This window comes from Apis mellifera, linkage group LG13 (assembly GCF_003254395.2).
Source record: "Apis mellifera strain DH4 linkage group LG13, Amel_HAv3.1, whole genome shotgun sequence".
NCBI classification, from domain to species: domain Eukaryota; kingdom Metazoa; phylum Arthropoda; class Insecta; order Hymenoptera; family Apidae; genus Apis; species Apis mellifera.
Window position 1 is genome coordinate 950,031 of NC_037650.1, and position 20,243 is coordinate 970,273.

General features: G+C 20.2%; 2 protein-coding genes and 1 pseudogene across 2 annotated transcripts; all 3 read left to right on the plus strand.

Annotated features, from left to right (window-relative positions):
• The first annotated feature begins 3,405 nt into the window (after window positions 1–3,405).
• On the plus strand, window positions 3,406–8,203 carry LOC102653652. The gene is made up of 8 exons (XM_026444680.1): window positions 3,406–3,615; window positions 4,468–4,587; window positions 4,680–4,797; window positions 5,138–5,393; window positions 6,284–6,404; window positions 7,738–7,883; window positions 7,952–8,084; window positions 8,153–8,203. Exons 1-8 carry the CDS (start codon window positions 3,475–3,477, stop codon window positions 8,201–8,203), a joined length of 1,086 nt encoding a protein of 361 aa, XP_026300465.1. The 5' UTR covers window positions 3,406–3,474.
• Window positions 8,204–9,631: 1,428 nt separating this feature from the next.
• LOC102653738 lies at window positions 9,632–14,597 on the plus strand. The gene is made up of 8 exons (XM_026444706.1): window positions 9,632–9,925; window positions 11,071–11,190; window positions 11,261–11,378; window positions 11,632–11,887; window positions 12,734–12,854; window positions 14,051–14,196; window positions 14,271–14,403; window positions 14,465–14,597. Exons 1-8 carry the CDS (start codon window positions 9,785–9,787, stop codon window positions 14,513–14,515), a joined length of 1,086 nt encoding a protein of 361 aa, XP_026300491.1. The 5' UTR covers window positions 9,632–9,784; the 3' UTR covers window positions 14,516–14,597.
• Window positions 14,577–18,883, plus strand: LOC102653927 (annotated as a pseudogene).
• The last annotated feature ends 1,360 nt before the right edge of the window (window positions 18,884–20,243 follow it).

Consider the following 20,243-nt stretch of genomic DNA (forward strand, 5'->3'; position numbering starts at 1 on the left):
TATCACATGATTTTATATTGAATATTATAACATTATAATACACAATTTTATATCCGCTAAAAAACTATAAGCATTTTTCTTTTTTACATTATCATTTATCACATGATTTTATATTGAATATTATTGTTCATGTCCTAATGATGATAGGGAAATCATTAGGTACATATATAGATAAGCCAATTTTTTTTTCAAAATATATATAAGCTGGTGCTTATAATCGGTGCTGTATTTTCATAATTATAAATAGAAATATTATAAGTGCGGTACGAGAGCTAAATCTCCTATAGTGTTAGTAAATAATTGTATCCGGTATTCAGAATACCATATAGTCACAATAAGTGTTGTGACTCAATAAATGTAGACTCTCTTTTAGTGAGGGCTTTCAGAAATTTCTTTCAAGTTTAATTGGGATGTTTATCCTAGGGCATGATAATAACCAATAATATCACTGAATTCAATTGATGTTGCATAAAAATATCAAGATGATGATAATTAGGAATTAAATAGTATATATTTATTGTAGATATTTCTTAACTAGAATAATGTTGATTATCATTGAATCAGCTGTATCTTGAATATATCATTCTTGAGATCTATTTCTGTTTCAACAAAGTTGAAGTTGTGAAAAATATATAATTATTAAGTATCGACTTAATTTTCTTCAAAAACCCACTTAATTTTCTTCATTTAATTCATTTCTTAAGTAATATATTATCCTTTGTTTAAGTTTGATGAATGTCGATAATAGTATAATATTGATAATAATATAATAGTGGAAATAATAGTAGAAGAAGATTTTCATGCGAGAAACTTTAATCAGAGAAATTATAATTTATAAATAAACTGGTTATAAATTTTGGAACAAATAATGAATTATTTTTTTAATGTCGAAAAATTATAAGTAAATTTTTATTTTTAATTTTTGTAAATATCTAAATATCATGTAATATAACTATGGAATAGATTTGTTTTTTTAAAGGAGAAAAATTTTATTACTTTTAATTAGCAAATTAAATTTTAATCTATTATTCAAGGATTACTTTTTCATCTTACTATTTATAATAGTCTAATTTATGAGCAGATAAAATTTCTAAGTTCCCAATTTAAACAGAGATATAAGAGCAGTGGCCAAATCACGATTGCGCGCTTGATGTTTTGCGCTAGATTATCGTGGAAGTGATAATGATAGTCTTGATTTTCATGCACTGCGACTCCACAGTCACGAAAGCCCATCCTTTGAAACGGCCTATTACGATTGGAAATAACTATTGGTTACTCTTACTCTCTCTTAATTTGCGTTTTTTTTTAAAAATAATAATGATTGAAGATCCCAAACCAGGTCCGTAACAATCTTCTAAATCTCAGATCAGTTAGAAAAAAAAAATAGAATTTAGATCAAATAAAACGATACACATCGAAGTACTTTAACAGAAGTAATAATTAGAATTATTATAATTAACAATCAATTAACCATAAGCAGTTAAAAAACCAGTTAAGTAAAACCATTCATTCAATTAATACAAATATCATACAGTCCTATCATAATAAGTGGTTCTTCGAGATCATAAAAATATCAGTTTAGGCATTCCATTTGTACAATATTCAAAGTCATTTAGTTTAGACTTTAACAGAAGTAATAATCAAAATTTAATATTGATATTTTAATCGCATTAATACCATATTTTATATCCATTAATTCATATAAGCTTTACATTTTTCTTTTTCATATTGCTATTGCATGCTAATGACATTTCTATTCTTCGAATAAAATTATTTTAATAATCTAATCATAATAAAGAAAAATATATTCACTTTTACTAATTCGAAATCTTATAGAAATTTTGATTTGGATGTCGATAAATAGCTAGATAGAATATCATAGTATAATTTATCTATGGATTTAAATAAAACGTTTGTTACGTTTAACAAAAATTTATATGTAATGTCATATAACTCTTATATATATAATATCATATTCCGGAATTTGCTATAATTCGATATATAATTAATAATTTTCATTAAATAATATACACATATTGCATGTTACTAAAATATCAAAATATTGTATTATATTAAAATTCTTTATAACTTAACAATGATGGTATGTTGTTTCACAATAGATGTTTCCGAGATTATCAATTACAAATTCAAAGAATTCAAAAATTAAAATTTTTCTCTATATAATTCATTTTCATGTAATATATTGAAAAATTTTTATAGAATTTCAAAAAGTTTTTTTTCTAAAAAATTCTAAATTTTCTAAAAGATTAAAAAATTTCTTTCAACTATTTAGTGATTAGAAATGAATTTAAAAAAATTTTTTTTTAATATTTCTATTTTATATATGTTTGTTAGTTTATATCAAAAATTTCTTTTGGTTTTTTATGCGTTTGAATATTGAATAAGTAATTAAAAATTCTAAAAAACGATAAATACTTTATGCAATTAATTTATATTATATATTCAAGCTTATTAAGCTATTTTTAAAAAAACTTTATAAACTTTTTCCAAATTATTCTACAAATTTATTTGTTTCTTATTATAAATTTATTATTTATAAATTTATTATTTATATTCTCAATTAAATGTAAGGTACTTATTTTGTGATCAGTTTTAATAATAAAATATTATATATGTGTGTTTTCTATCATATATTCTTAATAAAATTATATTGGATTTTATTAAAATATTTCATGTTATATTATATAAATTACAATAGCATATAATTCAAAATCAAATTAAATAAAATTTATAAAAATTAATAATAAATTATAATATTAATAATAAATTATAAAAATTAATAATAAATTATAAAATTACTCGTTTAATAATTGTGTTTTATAACAATTATTTGAAATAATAATTATTATAAAACATAACGACAATATACAATTGCTATAACGATAATTAATTTAAGTTAATTAAATACTACGCAAATATTTCTCTTATATTACACTTCTCTTACCATTCGAACATACATCCTTTTTTATTTTTTTATTCATATCTCTCAATTCCTTCTCATTACACTGAATGAAATAACGATATGAAATAATCATAACTTAATAAAGTAACGATACAAATAAAATAGAAGTTCTCTTGTAGAATAATCAAAAAATACTATTCACCGTAACAAACTTTCATTCTTTCAATACTTGGAATGAAACAGGATAAAATAAAGAAAAGAATGAAGAAATATAAAGAATGACAACAAAGATTAATAATACAAACAAAAAACCTGAAAACTATAATTTTCTTGAAATCAATATCTATTATGGAAAATCTTCTTGCAGAAGATATACATAAAATCAATCGATTGTAATTTACTGCAATTGTTACATTATACTATTATTATTATAAAAAAATAACATTATGAAAATATAAATAGATAAAAGAAATAATAAATAATATATTAATCCGAGGTATAGTCGAATAATTCTTCGAATTTTATATGACAGTCGATATCTGACTAGAAAGATGGACATATTCGACAAACACTATTATAGCTATCGTACTGTGTTGAAAATTATAGGATTATGGCCATATAACAATTCAATCTATGTGTGGATTCAGAGATTATGGATATCGGCATTATTTCTTGGCAATATAATATTTCAGGTGATGAAAATTATAATTTTACTTTGCGTAATTCATTATATTTTTACTTAAGTGATTTATAAGATATTGCCTATATATTCCAGGATAAAAATATTCACTTTCTTGAAATAATAATATGCATTTATTGAATTTATATGAAATAACAATATATTAATACAATATATTATGGTTTTAAATTTGTAAATAATGTATATAGACATATATACACATATTAGCATAATAGGAATATATAAAAACGTATTTATATAATATTTAAAAATTATTACATTTTAAAGTATACAAATAATATATATACGACATAATTTTATTTTATTTAAAAATTAAAATAACAATTAATCTCCAAAAAAAACTGAATTCTAGAAGTCATCGATTATAGAATTGTACTTTATCAATATATAAATATACATATATTATTGAAAAAAAAACAGTTTTAAAATTTAATTTTATATTTTTTTAAATATTTTCACATATAGAAGAATCTTTTTTTATAATTTTTTTGTATCTAATTGAAAGTTAAGCAAAAAGAAAATGAAAAAATTTTATTCTAATTTTTATTTTTTATTCTTTTATATATGGTATTCACCTAGATTTTGTATACATATATATGAAAAGAACGTACTAAAATATTTATATTTTTATTTTTACTTCTATATTTTGCTATATTACTTTTATATTTTGCTATATTTTATTTATTTTTGACTATATTTTTATTTTACAATAAACTGTAATATTATACATATTTTAAAACATCGATTAAATAATAATAATGATAATTTCAAAACGCGATTGAAATACTATATAATTATTATATAATTTAATATTTTAAATGTATTCTAATTAACAAATTTTTAGATTGTGTTACTTTTAAGATCTAAAATTACGGTACGAAATTGTATTTTAATACTGTCTACAACTTGTCCACTTATAATAATTTCGTTACGATATATATGTTTTATATTATTTTTCCCTATGGTAAGTAAAAATTAAATTATTTTAAATTTTTTCATAGAAAAATATTTTATTTTACTTAACATTACTCTATTTCTTATTTTTTTTTGACATAGATAAAATATTTATTTCATCATATGCGTATGGAGGAAAATATAATACAAGATTCAATAGAAGCACAGATACGAATGAAATACATCGGTGATTCTCGTCATATGATCGAAATATTTTTATGTAAGAAATGTATTAATTTCATTGATAATAAATTCAATTTATAATATTATCATTGTTTGATTACAAGAATTTAAATATTGCAAAATATTTGTGTATTTATTATATATATTATATTTAATTTATTTATTTAATTATATTATTATTATTATTATATTATATTTTTATTATATATATCCTTCTTTTATATATATAATTATAATATGTGTAATCTTTACTTTTTAATAAAAATATCAGATATTCTTTTATTTTTACGAAGATGATTTTTTAATGATATTATTATATGAATATTTCAATTGAAAACATAATCTATATTATGGAATATAGTTTTTTTAAATTTTAGGGATGGCTTATGCAAATATTACATTGTATAGTATATTGGGATTGTATCTTATAATATTCATAATGCCTTTGAACGAATCTCCTATACGTATGCTTCATTACGTTACATTATTTTCTGTCAATGGAACCATATATTTTTATATTTTATGCTTAGATTTTTTATTTGTTATCATATTTGGATTTTTATCTATAATATGTACGGAAACGATAATTGGAATTTATATTTATCACACAGGCGTGTTGTTTAAAATTATTAGGTAAGTAAATTATATATATAAATAATCTCTCTCATAATACTTATTATATGACTAATATCAACAATAACTATATTTATAATATTTTTTACAGTATGAATTAATTTTCATATGATTATAATTAATTTCAAGATCGCATCATTTTTATAAATTTAGTACTATTTGAAATATTATATTTTCCTTTTTCTTTATATATTAATATATAGATTTATCTATATGCATTACGTAATATACATTATGTATTAATATTCAAACAAATATGTTCTAAAAATCGATTCGATAAGTCTTAATTTAAAATTCTTCAAGCAATTTTTGTTTTGGCATAAATTTTTATTTCGATTTTATTTTTCGTTAGGTATTAATGAAATGACGTTCTATAATTGGCCACGATTTTTCACTAATAATTCATCAATACAAAATAAAAATTTTCAGAAAGAAAAAAATTATTGGAAATGCTTCAGATTTACGATTTGTCACTTAAAATCTTAAGAATCGATTTTTGAAATTTCAGAAATTTTAAACGTATATATATATATTATATTGATAAATATATTTAAATATACGAAATATATTTTTTAAATTTTTATTTTTTAAATTTTTTAATATTTAATATATAATAAAAAAATTAAATTTTTAATTTCGTTATGTTCTTTGCGATCAAATTGCAGTTTTTATAAAAAAAATTTTTATACATTATATATAAATTAATTTATCTAGCATTTCGAAAAAAAAAAGAACTGAAGTCATGAAGTACAATTTTTAAGAAATCATGTTTTAAAAATTGTATCAATACTTCTTGATCAATTCTATAAATATATACAAAATAATTTTGAACAATAAATTATGAAATTCGTTCATTAAACAATATCTATCTTCAAATCTTATGTTTTTAGCCATCGAATACAAAAGATTATTACATATTTGACTATAATCGATCTCTCATCGAAGCAAATTGACTCGAAACTCGCAGAGCTTTATCGTGTAGTGGATATTCATAATCAAGCTATCCAGTTGGTAAATTAAAATATGATAATATTATAAGTTAATCTCACAGATACTCATATTAATATTTTATTTAATTTCAAATTAAATAAAATATATAAATATCAAATTTCATGGCAATGGAAGGCTTATCAATATTGTGATAAATAATTCAGGAAAACAGTTTATGATATCTACTCTTCTAAGTGTGATTTCAATGGCTATAAGTGTGCATCGAGTAAGTATCTTTTCTTTATTACATGATAATGATAGATGAATTCGTAGATATTAGAATTATCAGTTATACCGGATGTTTTATTTCAATTTTTTCACACAAATCTTTTAAATCATGTATTTTTTCAAAATAATATTTTATAACTTGTGTTTAAAAAGAAATATCTTTTGGTAGCTCTTTTATTTGTTAAAGTGAAGATTTTATTTCTCTGATCTATATTTTTTTAAAATAATGTTATATATTATTATTAATAATTCCAACTTTATTGTCTTAATTATGATTTTTGAATATCAAGATTATTTAATACTTCAATTATTAATTATTCAATTATTTAATACTTATTTATTATCATAAATTATCATAACTAGTAGAAATTATTCTTTATATCTTTTATTTTTTAAAGAATAACCTTGTACATCGATGCAATGATTTGTTTTTTCTTCCTAAATGATATTCTATTCTTTTAAAAGTATCATAATTAATTTGGGAAACATTTTTTTAAGTGATTCTTCATATAATGATTGATTCTTCTCGAAAAACTTTTTCATTCATGTAACTCTAAAGAAAAATTTAAATGCTATGGAATAACTTTGATAAAATATTTACACAGATAAATCATAAATATTCATCATGTTAATAACTTACTTTAATAAAGAATATCTTGCAACTATCCATAAAACAAAATTTTAACAATTATAAGAGATTTTTAATGATTTTCAAAGATCAACATAATTGCTCTCATGAATTGGAATACATTTCAATCTTGACAAAATACATATAATTTTATTTTAAAAAACCAAGATTATCGTCAGATTTCTAAAAAAATTTTAACAGTTATTATAAGATGATTTCTTGAAAAATATGTTTTATATAAATGTTTTTTTAAGTGATGCATAATTCAAAAGATAATTATGTGAATGGAAATTAAATTTTCAAAATCGTGCAATAATCTTACATAAGATTTTTTTTAATTTTTTTGAATTTATAAAACATATGAAACAAGATGCTTCAAATTTATATATATATTGAATATATATTGAATAATAATGAATAAATATACCAATAAACGTAATTAATGTAAAAATTAATATATTATATTAAATATACTTATTTTTTTTAAATATTTCACAGCTAGTAAATGCGATTACAATTAAGAAGGATCAATTAGAAATTTTAATTTCTCTTATAATTTTTACCAATCAATTAGTGTTTATATTTTTATGCAACCATACTGCTCAGATACTTATAAACAACAGTGAAGAATTTTTTTATGAATTGTAAGTCTGAATTTTTATTCATGCAATTAATTACAATAACAATAAAAAAAATATCATTCATTGAATAGATATATATCTGTATGGTATTTTGTACCATTAAAGATACAAAAGATTTTATTATTGATTATGATACGAAGCTCAACAGCATGTATGTTTCACATCTTTGGTGTGTTCGTTTCATGCCACGCAGGATTTACAACGGTAATTTGTTTAATTACGAATATAATTATCATTTTAATTCAAAATTAATAAAAATTGTTTCATTTCAGATGTTAAGTACTTCGTTTTCATATTTTACTTTGATGTACTCAATACAATAGAATCGATAGTATCATGTTAAATATATTAGTATCGAAATAAATAATTATTATTATATATTATTATATATTTCATTCTTGTTCTTTATTTTATCGATTCTTCTTGTTAATATTTTCTCAATTAAATATTCTATATAGAATTTCTTGAATTGCTAATATTTTTATTATTTGTAATTGACTATTATGATTAATCTAAAATAATTACTATATCGCACATTTATTTGTTAGTTATAAGAGAAAATAACCGTTTCCTTTTTTATATTTATATCCTTGAATATTTATATTAAATCCATTTCATTACACTAAATCCATATCATAGCACTTAATTAATTCTAACATAACAATGATAGAATAGAAATCTTAATATTCAAAAACAAATACGAAATAAATATGATAATAGTAAGAAAAAAATTATTAGAATATAAATGATAAAGATTCAGTTTTTTTTTTAATTCCGTTGATATATTCTCTCATTCTTTTTCGATTCCTATAATATATTTGCATTCAATAATATATTAATTAGTAATTTTTAAATAATATCAAGTTTTACATGAGTTTATTTTGAATCATTTCATTTTAAATTAATATTATCACAACAACATCATTTTAATATTAATTTCATTCTTTAACTATTTTTTATTAGCTTATTTTTTCATACATCGTTTAATTCGAAGAAAGAAATCAAAATTGTTCTTCTTGTTAAATATTTATAAATAAATGCTATGTGCAAGTGATCGAAATTTTTCGTATAATGAATGTAAAGATAATGAAAAAAAAAGATATTTTTATCATTGTTAATTATTGCGCTTCAATTTTTTTTGTTAATTTTTTATATTATAAATTTAGTCGTTTTTAAAAAAAAAGCAAAAATTCTGTATATCATTTGAATAGTCATATCATAATTTTTTCCAAATTAATTTTGGAAGAATTATTTTATCGAAGGAAATATTATAACGGAATTCTAAAATTGACTTTTGACTTGATAAGAATAATATATTAGCAAGATAGCAATCAATATATAAAAATTACTTTAGACAATAATTAATATAATTATTATAATGCATTACGCAAATATTTTACATCTTACCATTCAAGTAAAATACATTCCTTTTTATTGATCTCTTCTAATTTTTCCTTGTTACTCCTATTGGATGAAATAATGATATGAAGTATTCGTAACTGAATAAAACGATACAAGTAAGGAAGAAATTCTCTTTTAAAGTAATCGAAAGATACTATTCATCGTAACAAATTTTCATTCTCTTAATATTTAGAATAGAAGGAGAAAAAATAAAGAAAAGAATAAAGGAATATAAAAAACGACAATAAAGATTAATAATACAAACAAGAAACTTGAAAACTATAATTTTCTCGAAATCAATATCTATTATGGAAAAACTTTTTGCATGAAATTGATCGATTATAATTTATTGCTATTATAATACATTATATTGTTTCTATTATAGACAAATGATAGTAGCAAAATACAAAAGTGAAAAATAATTGCGTAAATAATATATCAAACAAAGATATAGTTGCTTGATTCTTCGAGTTCTATACGACAGTTGACATTTGATTAGGAAAATGGATATATTTGACAAACAGTATCATAGCTATCGTACTGTAATGAAAATTGTAGGATTATGGCCCTACAATAATTCGATTTATATATGGATTCAAAGATTATTGTTATTGACATTCTTTCTTGGTAATGTAATATTTCAGGTAATAAAAATTTCTTTGTGGAATTTCATTGTATTTTTACTTAGATAATTATAGGATTATAAAATGATTATTACAGCATATTAATGTTCTCTTCCGTAAATTAATAATATGCATTTATTGTATTTATATGAAATAATAATATATTAAAATTTTAATTTTATGATTAATATACATTAATATGATACGAATGTAAAATGAATGAAACAGATTAAAGATAAGATGAATATAAAATGAAACAGATTTTGCACATTATTTAAAAATTATTATACTTTGGATTATAGAATCCAAATTAATATATATTATATATAGATATAATTTTATTTCACTTAAAAATTAAATTTTAAAAATAGTGAATATTGGAAATTGTCGATTGTAAAATTTTTCTATTTATATATATACATATTTATATGTATATAAAAATATATATATATATTTCGGTTTTTAACAATTTTAAAAAAAAAAAACAAAAAAGAAACTTAAGCAATAAAATTTAATTTTATATTTTTCACATATTTTTATATATAAAATAATTTTGTTTCATAATTTTGTATTCAATTGTAGGACGGTTTTACTTTAAAAAGTTTTATTTTAGAGAATTAAATTTAAAAATTTAATTTGAAAAATTAATTAATTTAATTTTTTGAATTTAATTTTTTGAAAAAAAACTTGAAGCACAATAAATTTTTTTCTTTTTCATTTGTTTATACATGTTATTCGATTAGTTTTTATATAGGTAAATAAAAAGAACATATTAAAATTAATATCTATGAAATTTTTATTTTCATATTTATATTTTTTGCTTTTACTTGTGACTTTATTTTTGTATTTTTGAAATAATGTCTGTAACATTATACATATTTTAAAATGCTGATTAAATGATGGTAATGTATTTAAAAACGCGATTAAAATATTATATCATCATTGAATTCTATTATATTTTAAAAAATTGAATTCTATTATATTTTATTATTATATTATAATTTTATACATTTATTAATTATTATATTAATTATTATATTAATTATTATATTATATATTATTATTATATTCTATAATTATTCTATATTATATTCTATAATTATTTTATTCTATAATTAATAATTTTTTAAGCATTATTCTCGTCAATAAATAGAACACATTTTTAGATCGTGTCACTTTTAAAATCCGAAATTACGTTACGAAATTGTATTTTAATATTATCTATCACTTGTCCATTTATAATAGTTTCGTTACGATACGTATGTTTTATAGTATTTTTTCCTACGGTGAGTAGAAATTAAAATTATATTAAACTTTTTCATAAAAAATTATTTCTTATATTGTATTTTACCATAGATAAAACTTTTATTTCATCATATGCGTGTGGAGGAAAATATAGTACAAGATTTAATAGAAATACAAATACGAACGAAATATATCAACGATTCCTGCCATATAATCGATATTTTTTTCTGTAAGAATTTTTTTAATAATTAATCTATAACATTTTCATTTTAATAATTTACAAATATTCACATATAATATTTGTAATTCTTGTACTCATTATTTCGTATTAAAAATACTAAGATTTTTTCTTTTTTTACAGCAATACAAAAGTTGGTTTTTCATTATAATATTATATTAATTACTTGATTTAAATTAATTTCAATAATAATAATTTCAATTAAATAATTGAATCTGAATAATTGTGTTTTTTTTAATTTTAGGGGTGGCTTGTACAAATATTACATTGAGCAGTATATCGTTATTGTATTTCATAACATTGAATTTCATAATGCCTTTGAATGAATTTCGTATCATTCATTATATTACATTATTTTCTGTCAATCGAACCATGTATTTTAATATTTTATGCTTGGATTTTATATTTGTTGTAATATTTGCATTATTATCCGTAATATGTACGGAATCAATAATCGGACTTTATAGTTATCATATAAGTGTGTTGTTTAAAATTATTAAGTGAGTAATGTTATCATATCCGTCTTGCATGATATTTATTATATAATAAATATTAACAATAAGTGTATTTCAAATTTCTTTCAAAATAAATATCAAATTAATATTAAATTATAATTAGCAAGATTGCATAGTCTTCGTAAATTTAATACTAATTAAAATATTATATTTCTTTCTTATTCTTTATATAAAATATTAATATTCAGGATATGTTAATATTTATATACATTATATGTATATATTTATATCCACTAATATAAGCAACTTTTTTTGCATAAAATTTCATTTCAGTTTTATTATTCGTTAAATATTAACGAAATATGTTAATCGATTTTTCAACGATTTTTAACAATTCATCAACAAAATTTTCACGAAGAAAAAGTTGCTTGAAACTTTTCACATATCACCATTTAAGCTTTGTCACTATTGAAATCTTATCGATCGATTTTAATAATTTCAAAATTTTTAACATGTATATATATATAAATCTGGCATTAATCTACAAAATGGTATTAATCTATAAATTTTTTTTTAAATTTTTACTCATTTATAAAGATTTAACAACATATATTTGAAAAATTAAAAGAAATATCTTTTACTATTTTTTTCATGATTTTGAGGAATTCAGAAACTTTTTCAAAACTTTTTGTTATATATTATATATAATAGATTAATTCATTTAACTTTTCAAAAAGAAACTCATTAAACACAATTTTTAAAAAAATTATTGTATTTTAAATAGTGCACTAATTTTTTCAACAAATCGTAAAACATGAACAAAATAAATTTAAATATATTATATAATTCTTACTTAAGCGATGTTTATTTACGAATGTCTCATATTTTTAGCCATCGAATACAAAAGATTATTACGTACTTGACTATAGTTAATCTCTCGTCGAAGCAAATTGAAACGAAACTCGCGGAGCTCTATCGCGTGGTGGATATGCATAACCAAGCTATCGAGTTAGTAAATTAAAATATGATTATATTATAAATTAATTCCAACAAATATTTATTAATATTTTATTTGGAAATTTCATATGGCAATAAAAGACTTATCGATGTCATGATAAATAATTCAGGAAAACAATTTATGATATCTGCTCTTCTACTCGTGATTTCGACGGCTATAAATCTGCATCGAGTAAGTATGTTTTCATCGTTATACGATAATAATAAACAAATTCGAAGTTATTGAAATTCTCGAACATATTTTGAATGTCTTATTTTAATCTGTTCACACAATTATTTTTTGAATTATTCAAAATGATGGTTTATACGACAAACTTGCGTTTGAAAGAAGAGGAGACTTTTTCTCAAACTGATCTGTGCCTTTTTTTTTTAAATAAAATTACATGTTTCCGTTTAGCGAAGACTGTCTATTCTGAAATGAATTCATTATTCTAATTATAGTTTTTGAATGTCATTCAAGATTATTAATCAAAATTATCATTAATTATAAAAATTGTTGCTCATTCTGTATTCGAAGATACAGCCTTGCACATTTATGCAATGATTTATTCTTTTTCTAAATAAAAAGTTTCTTCAAATTTTCTTTTTCTTCAAAAAATATCATAATTAATTTGAGAGACATTTCTTACGCGACTTTTCGTATCATGAAAAAATTTGTTCGTTTATGTAATTTTAAAAAAAAAAAATTCAAATGCTATGATGCTAATTAAATATTTGTTTTTAATAAAATACTTAATTACATCGATAAATCTATTATTCATTATACTAATGAAGAAAATGTTCTAAAATCATACAAAACAAAATTTAAACAATTATATATAATCTTGGGTATCAATAATAACATAATTGACTAATTTCGTAATCTTAAATATATATAGTTTCATATAAAAAAAAAAAATTATCGTCAGATTTCAAGAACAAATTTAAATATGTATTTGATTATAAAACGACCTTTTGAAGTGCAAATTTTGTATGTAACATTTTTTTTTTAAATAAAATAATTGTGCCAATAGAAATTAAAATAAAACATCGTGTACAGACAATTTTGTATAAGATTTTTGTGAATTTTTTAAAATTTTGAAAAAATATACTAAAAGAGATGCATTTATAATTTATACAAAAATGTATCAATAAATCAATTTAAAAATAAATGTATTTTATTGAGTATATTTATTTTCTATTATTTTACAGCTGGTAAATGCGATTATAATTAAGAAGGATCAATTAGAAATTTCAATCTCTTTTATCTTTTTTGTCAATCAATTGATAATTATGTTTTTATGTAACCACAGCGGCCAGATACTTATAGACAACAGTCAAAAATTATTTAATGAATTGTAAGTTTGAATTTTTTATTCATTTGAAATTAATTGCATTAATGATAAAAACAAAATCACTTTTCATTGCACAGATACATTTCTATATGGTATTTTGTACCGTTAAAAGTACAAAAGATTTTATTACTGATTATGATACGAAGCTCGACGAGATGTATGTTTCACATCTTGGATATATTCACTCCATGCTATGCAGGATTTTCGAAGGTAATTTATTTAAATAAATATACGATCATCATTAAAAACTAATAAAGTTGCTGCATTTCAGATGTTAAGTACATCGTTTTCATATTTTACCTTGATATATTCGATGCAATAGAATCGATAGTATCACATTAGATCTATTAGTATTGAAATAAACAATTATTCTATATTTCAACATGATATTTGTCCTTTATTTTCTTTACTCTTTTTATCAATATTTCTTCCAGTTACGTAACTATTTTCTATTGTTAATAATTTATATTAATTGTTATTAACCATTTCGATATCGTTATAATTATTAATCTTAGAATAATATTTATTTCTTAATTTTAGGAGAATGTTAAATCAATTTTATCAATTTTCATAGCATTTTTCACAAATTTTCATACATAACATAATATAATATTCTTTTATAAATTATGTTTCTATCTAAACAGCAATTTCGCTTTAGAAAATTAAATTTGAAACTTTTACCTAAAAAAAACATTCAAATTTATTTTTTTCGAAAAAAAAATTTCAAACGAAAAAATTTTATTATTTTATTTTTTATTTTTTTCTTTTTTTAATCTGCTTATATTATATTATATTATATTATATTTATATTATATTATATTTATATTATATTACATTATATTATATTATATGCTATTTAATTAGATTTTGTATGTTTACATATAAAAGAATATATTGAAATCAATATCTACAAAATTTTTATCTTTATATTTATAATTTTTAATTTTTATCTTTATATTTTTTCTTTATATTTTATATTTCTCACTTCTACTTGCGATTTCATTTTTATTTTATTATAACATTATACATACAAATGATGATAATGATAAAAGCACGATTAAAATATTAGATTATCGTTAAAGAAATTAAAAATTTTTTAAGTATTATTCTAGTCAACAAATGGAATATATTTTTAGATCGTATCACTTTTAAGATCTGAAATTACGTTACGAAACTGTATTTTCATATTGTTCACAATCTGTCCACTTATGATAGTTTTGTTACGATATATAAGTTTTTTAATATTTTTCCCTATGGTAAGTAAAAATTAAATTTTTTTTAATTTTTTCATGAAAAAATATATTTATTTATTATTTTATTTAACATAGATGAAATATTTATTTCATCTATATGCACGGAGGAAAATATAGTACAAGATTCAATAGAAAAACGAATATGAAGAAAATGCATCAACGATTCCTATCATATGATTGAAATACTTTTACATAAGAAATATGTAAATTTCATTGATGATATCAACATAATATTATCATTATCATTGTAAGAACTTATATATTCCAAAATATTTTTATAATATCATTTTATTTAAGTTTTTATTATTCTTATATTATATCTCTATTATATATTCTTCTTATGTTTATAATTATATTTGTAAATCTTTCTCGTTATTTTTTCACAAAAATATCAGATTTACTTTCATTTTTACAACAAGAACAGTTTTTCAATGATAATATTATATAAATATTTTAGTTTGAACATAAACTATATTATTGAATAGTTTTTCTAAATTTTAGAAGTACCTTATGCAACTATTGCATTCTACAGTATGTTGATATTATATCTTATAACGTCGGAGTTCATAATGTCTTTGAATGAATCTTCTATAAGTATCTTTCATTACGTTACATTATTTTCTGTCAATCGATCTATATATTTTTATATTTTGTGCTTGGATTTTTTATTTGTTGTGATATTTGAATTATTATCTCTAATATGTACGGAATCAATAATCGGACTTTGTAATTATCATATAAGCATGTTGTTTAAAATTATTAGGTAAATAAAGTTATTATATTCATCTTGTCTGCGTGTACTTATTATGTAATAAATATTAATTATTATTTATAATTTTCTTTTTACAATATGAATTAACATTCATAAGATTATAATTGATTTCAAGATTGCATAATCTTCGTAAATTTAATATTATTTAAAATATTTTTCCTTATTCCTTATATAGAATATTAATATATACATTGTCCTAATATACATTAAATAATGTGTATTAAGTATTAATATACAAACAAATATGTTCGAGAAATCGACTCGACTTGATTTATAATTATGAGATGACTTCGAGCAACATGTGTTTTGGCATAAATTTTTATTTCGATTTTATTATTCGTTAAATATTAACTAAATAATGTTTGATTGGCCACAGTTTTTCAATAATAATTCATTACCAAAATGAAAATTTATTAATTAGAAGGAAAAAATTATTTGAAATCCTTAGGTATTATAGGTATTATCATTTAATGTCACTATTAAAATTTTAACAATCGATTTTAGAAATTTAAAAATTTTAAACATTTATATATATAAATATATACTGACAAATCTATAGAATATATTTTTAAAATTTTTATTAAACATCTAATATATAGTAATATATAGTAAAAAGAAATTTTTTAAGTATCTTTTATTATTTTGCGATTCTAATAACAAATTGTAGTTTTTATAAAAAATTTTGTATATATTATACAGTAAATTAATTCATCTAATTTTTCCTAAAGAAAAAGGAACTTAAATCATTAAATACAATTTTTAAGAAGTTATTGTGTTTTTAAAGAATCCACTAATTTTTTATCAACCATAGAATATAAATAAAATAAATTTAAATAATATATTATAAAATTCTTACTTAAGCGATATTTATTTACAAATGTATATGTCATATTTTTAATCATCGAATACAAAAGATTATTAAGTATTTGATTAGAATCTGTCATCGAAGCAAATTAACTCAAAGCTCACTAAGCTCTATGGCGTGGTGGATATGTATAACTAAACTATCAAGTTGGTAAATTAAAATGTGATTATATCATAAATTGATTTTATAGATATTCAATATATTAATATTTTATTTGCAAATTTTATATGATAATGGAAGACTTATCAATATCATGATAAATAATTCAAAACAGTCTAGTCTTATAATGTCTACTCTTCTATTCGTGATTTCGATGGCTATAAATCTGCATTGAGTAAGTATCTTTTTTTCGGTACACAATAATGATAAACGAATTCGAAATTATCGAAATTCTCAATTAATATATCGGATGTCCTATTTCAATCTGTCCATACAATTATTTCTTGAATTATAGATTATTCAAAACGATGATTTATACGATAAATTTGGATTTAAAAAAAATGTTGACAGAGGCTTTTCTTTAGGTGATCTATGCCTTTTTCTTAAAATAAAATTATGTCTCTATTTAACGAGGATCATCCACTTTGAAATTAATTCATTGCGCTAATTATGGTATTTGAATGTCATTTAAAATTATTCATTACTATTCTATATTTATTATTATTAATTAATAGAAATTGTTCCTTATATTCTATATTCAAAAGAATAGTTTTGCATATTTAAATAAAAATTTATACTGTTCCTAAATAAAATAGTTTCAATCTCTTAAAAATATCATAATTAATTTTCGAGACATTACTTATGTGATCATCATATATATCTTCATTGATATTATACATTGATTCGTACACATTGATTCGTTCAAAAATTTCTTTGTTTATATAACTCTAAAAAAAATTCAAATGCTATGGAATAATAACTTTAAATATTTACATCGATGAATTATTATTATTGAATTATATTATGTATTATTCATCATATTAATAATTTATTTCAATTAAAATCTTCTAGCCATAAACAAAGCAAAAATTTCAACAATCATATGCGATCTAAAATGACATTCAAAGCTCAAATATTGTTCAACAGTATAATTATTGAATTCGCATTGGAATAAATTACAATCCTAGCTAAATACATATAGTTTCATTTACAAGATAAAGATAATCATCAGATTTCAAAAATATTTTAAATATATTTGCTATAATCATTATAAGATGATCTCTTATAATATAAAATATATAAAAGTGTATAATATAAAGGATAATATAAGTATAATAAAGTACATTTATAAAATATAACTTTCATATGCAATATTTTTTTTTAAATAATGCATCATTTAGAATATAATTACGCGAATAAAATTTATAATACAATAAGACTTCGAATTTTTCTAAATTTCGTGAAATATACTAAAAGATACTTCTAATTTATAATAAATAAATGTATCAATTTAAAAATAAATTATTGATTTAAAAATAAATTATTGAGTATACTTATTTTTTATTGTTTCACATTAAATAAATGCGATTATAATTAAGAAGGATCAATTAGAAATTTTTATTTCTTTTATCCCTTTTGTTAATCAATTGATGTTTATGTTTTTATGTAACCATAATAGTCAAATATTTATAGACAGCAGTGAAGAATTATTTAATGAATTGTAAGTTTGAATTTTTATTTATTAAATTAATTATCACCAATGTTAAAAAAAAATGTCACTATTCTTTGGAAGCTCAACGGCATATATGTTTCACATCTTTGATGTGTTCATTGCATGCCATGCAGGAATTTCGAAGATAATTTGTTTAAATACATACAAGATCATCATTTTAATCCAAGTTAATAAAAATTGTTGTATTTCAGATGTTAAATAATTCGTTTTCATATTTTACTTGATATACTTAATATACTCGATACAATAGAATCGATGATATCGATGTTAGACGTATTATTAGTATTGAAATAAATAATTATTATTATTCTATATTTTATTTTCATATTTGTTTTTTATTTATTCTCTTTGTCAATATTTGCTCACTTAAATATTCTATAACTATTTTCTTGAATTGCTAATTAATTTATATCATTTGTTATCGATCATTTCGATACAATTATTATTATATAATCATTTCGAGTATAAATAATCTGGAGTACTTATTATTCTGCAAATTTATTTTTTTTAAATTATTGATTTCGTTATGTATTTATTTTTTAATTCTAAAAAATAATAATCATTTCATTTTTGATATCCTTTTCACACTATTGAGAAAAAATATATATGAGAAAAGATGAATATAAAAAAAAAATAACAAACACCAATAGCTTATAAATTATGTGCAAGAAAGATATGTATGGATCGATACATGAGTAATTACGATTTTTTAAAGGAAAATATTATTTATATGAGTATTTGCATTGCAATTTTCTTCTACAAATTCCGCACAATTATGTAGGATTTTAAGAGAAAATATTTTTTCTGGTGCGTAATAAAATATCAATTAATTTTAGATTTTTTTTTTAATTTTATACATGTACAAATGGAAAAATACGTGATCAATCGCTCGAAAATTAAAGACTTATCTTTTTCTGTACGTAGAAATTCTTATTTCATTATTTCTTCTTTCCTCAAATATGGTGACGAACTTTTCTTTTTGAGATCTATATCAATAAATATACTTATCAAAGTCTAAACTGAATGAATATTGCCCAAATGTGCTGCTCGAATTGATATTATTCGGAGAACTACTTTGAGTGAACGAATGATAGTTTGCGGTTGATTGATTACTATAATGATTCTAACAATATTCTGATGCGAACTCTATCGTTTTTGAATTCTATCTGATCTATATTCTATTTCTATTCTAATTGATTTGATCTGAGAGATCGTTATGGACCTTGATTTTTTTCTCAAAGCATCACTTTTCATGAAAATGCAAACTAAAAAGGAATTAGAAAGACAAATGACGCGTTAAAGAGCGGTTTCGAGGGATGGATCCTCGTAGAGTCATGTCGCAGTGCGTGATAATCCACGCAAGCGTGACTTATGAAGTGGCCATTATGCTATCTCTGTTTAAATTGAGAATCTGAAAGAAGTTGGAAAACTGTAATCGCTCATAAATTATTAAAAATTTTTGAATTATTGAAAAATATATATCCAAGC

What these genes read in the sequence shown, in the direction of transcription:
- LOC102653738 (XM_026444706.1), top strand. Translation starts at nt 9,785, where the DNA reads ATGGATATATTTGACAAACAGTATCATAGCTATCGTACTGTAATGAAA. An exon ending in TTGGTAATGTAATATTTCAG is followed by an intron (nt 9,926 to 11,070) that starts GTAATAAAAATT and finishes ACACATTTTTAG; the next exon opens with ATCGTGTCACTTTTAAAATC. An exon ending in TATAATCGATATTTTTTTCT is followed by an intron (nt 11,379 to 11,631) that starts GTAAGAATTTTT and finishes TTTTAATTTTAG; the next exon opens with GGGTGGCTTGTACAAATATT.
- LOC102653652 (XM_026444680.1), top strand. Translation starts at nt 3,475, where the DNA reads ATGGACATATTCGACAAACACTATTATAGCTATCGTACTGTGTTGAAA. An exon ending in TTATATTATTTTTCCCTATG is followed by an intron (nt 4,588 to 4,679) that starts GTAAGTAAAAAT and finishes TTTTTGACATAG; the next exon opens with ATAAAATATTTATTTCATCA. An exon ending in GCCACGCAGGATTTACAACG is followed by an intron (nt 8,085 to 8,152) that starts GTAATTTGTTTA and finishes GTTTCATTTCAG; the next exon opens with ATGTTAAGTACTTCGTTTTC.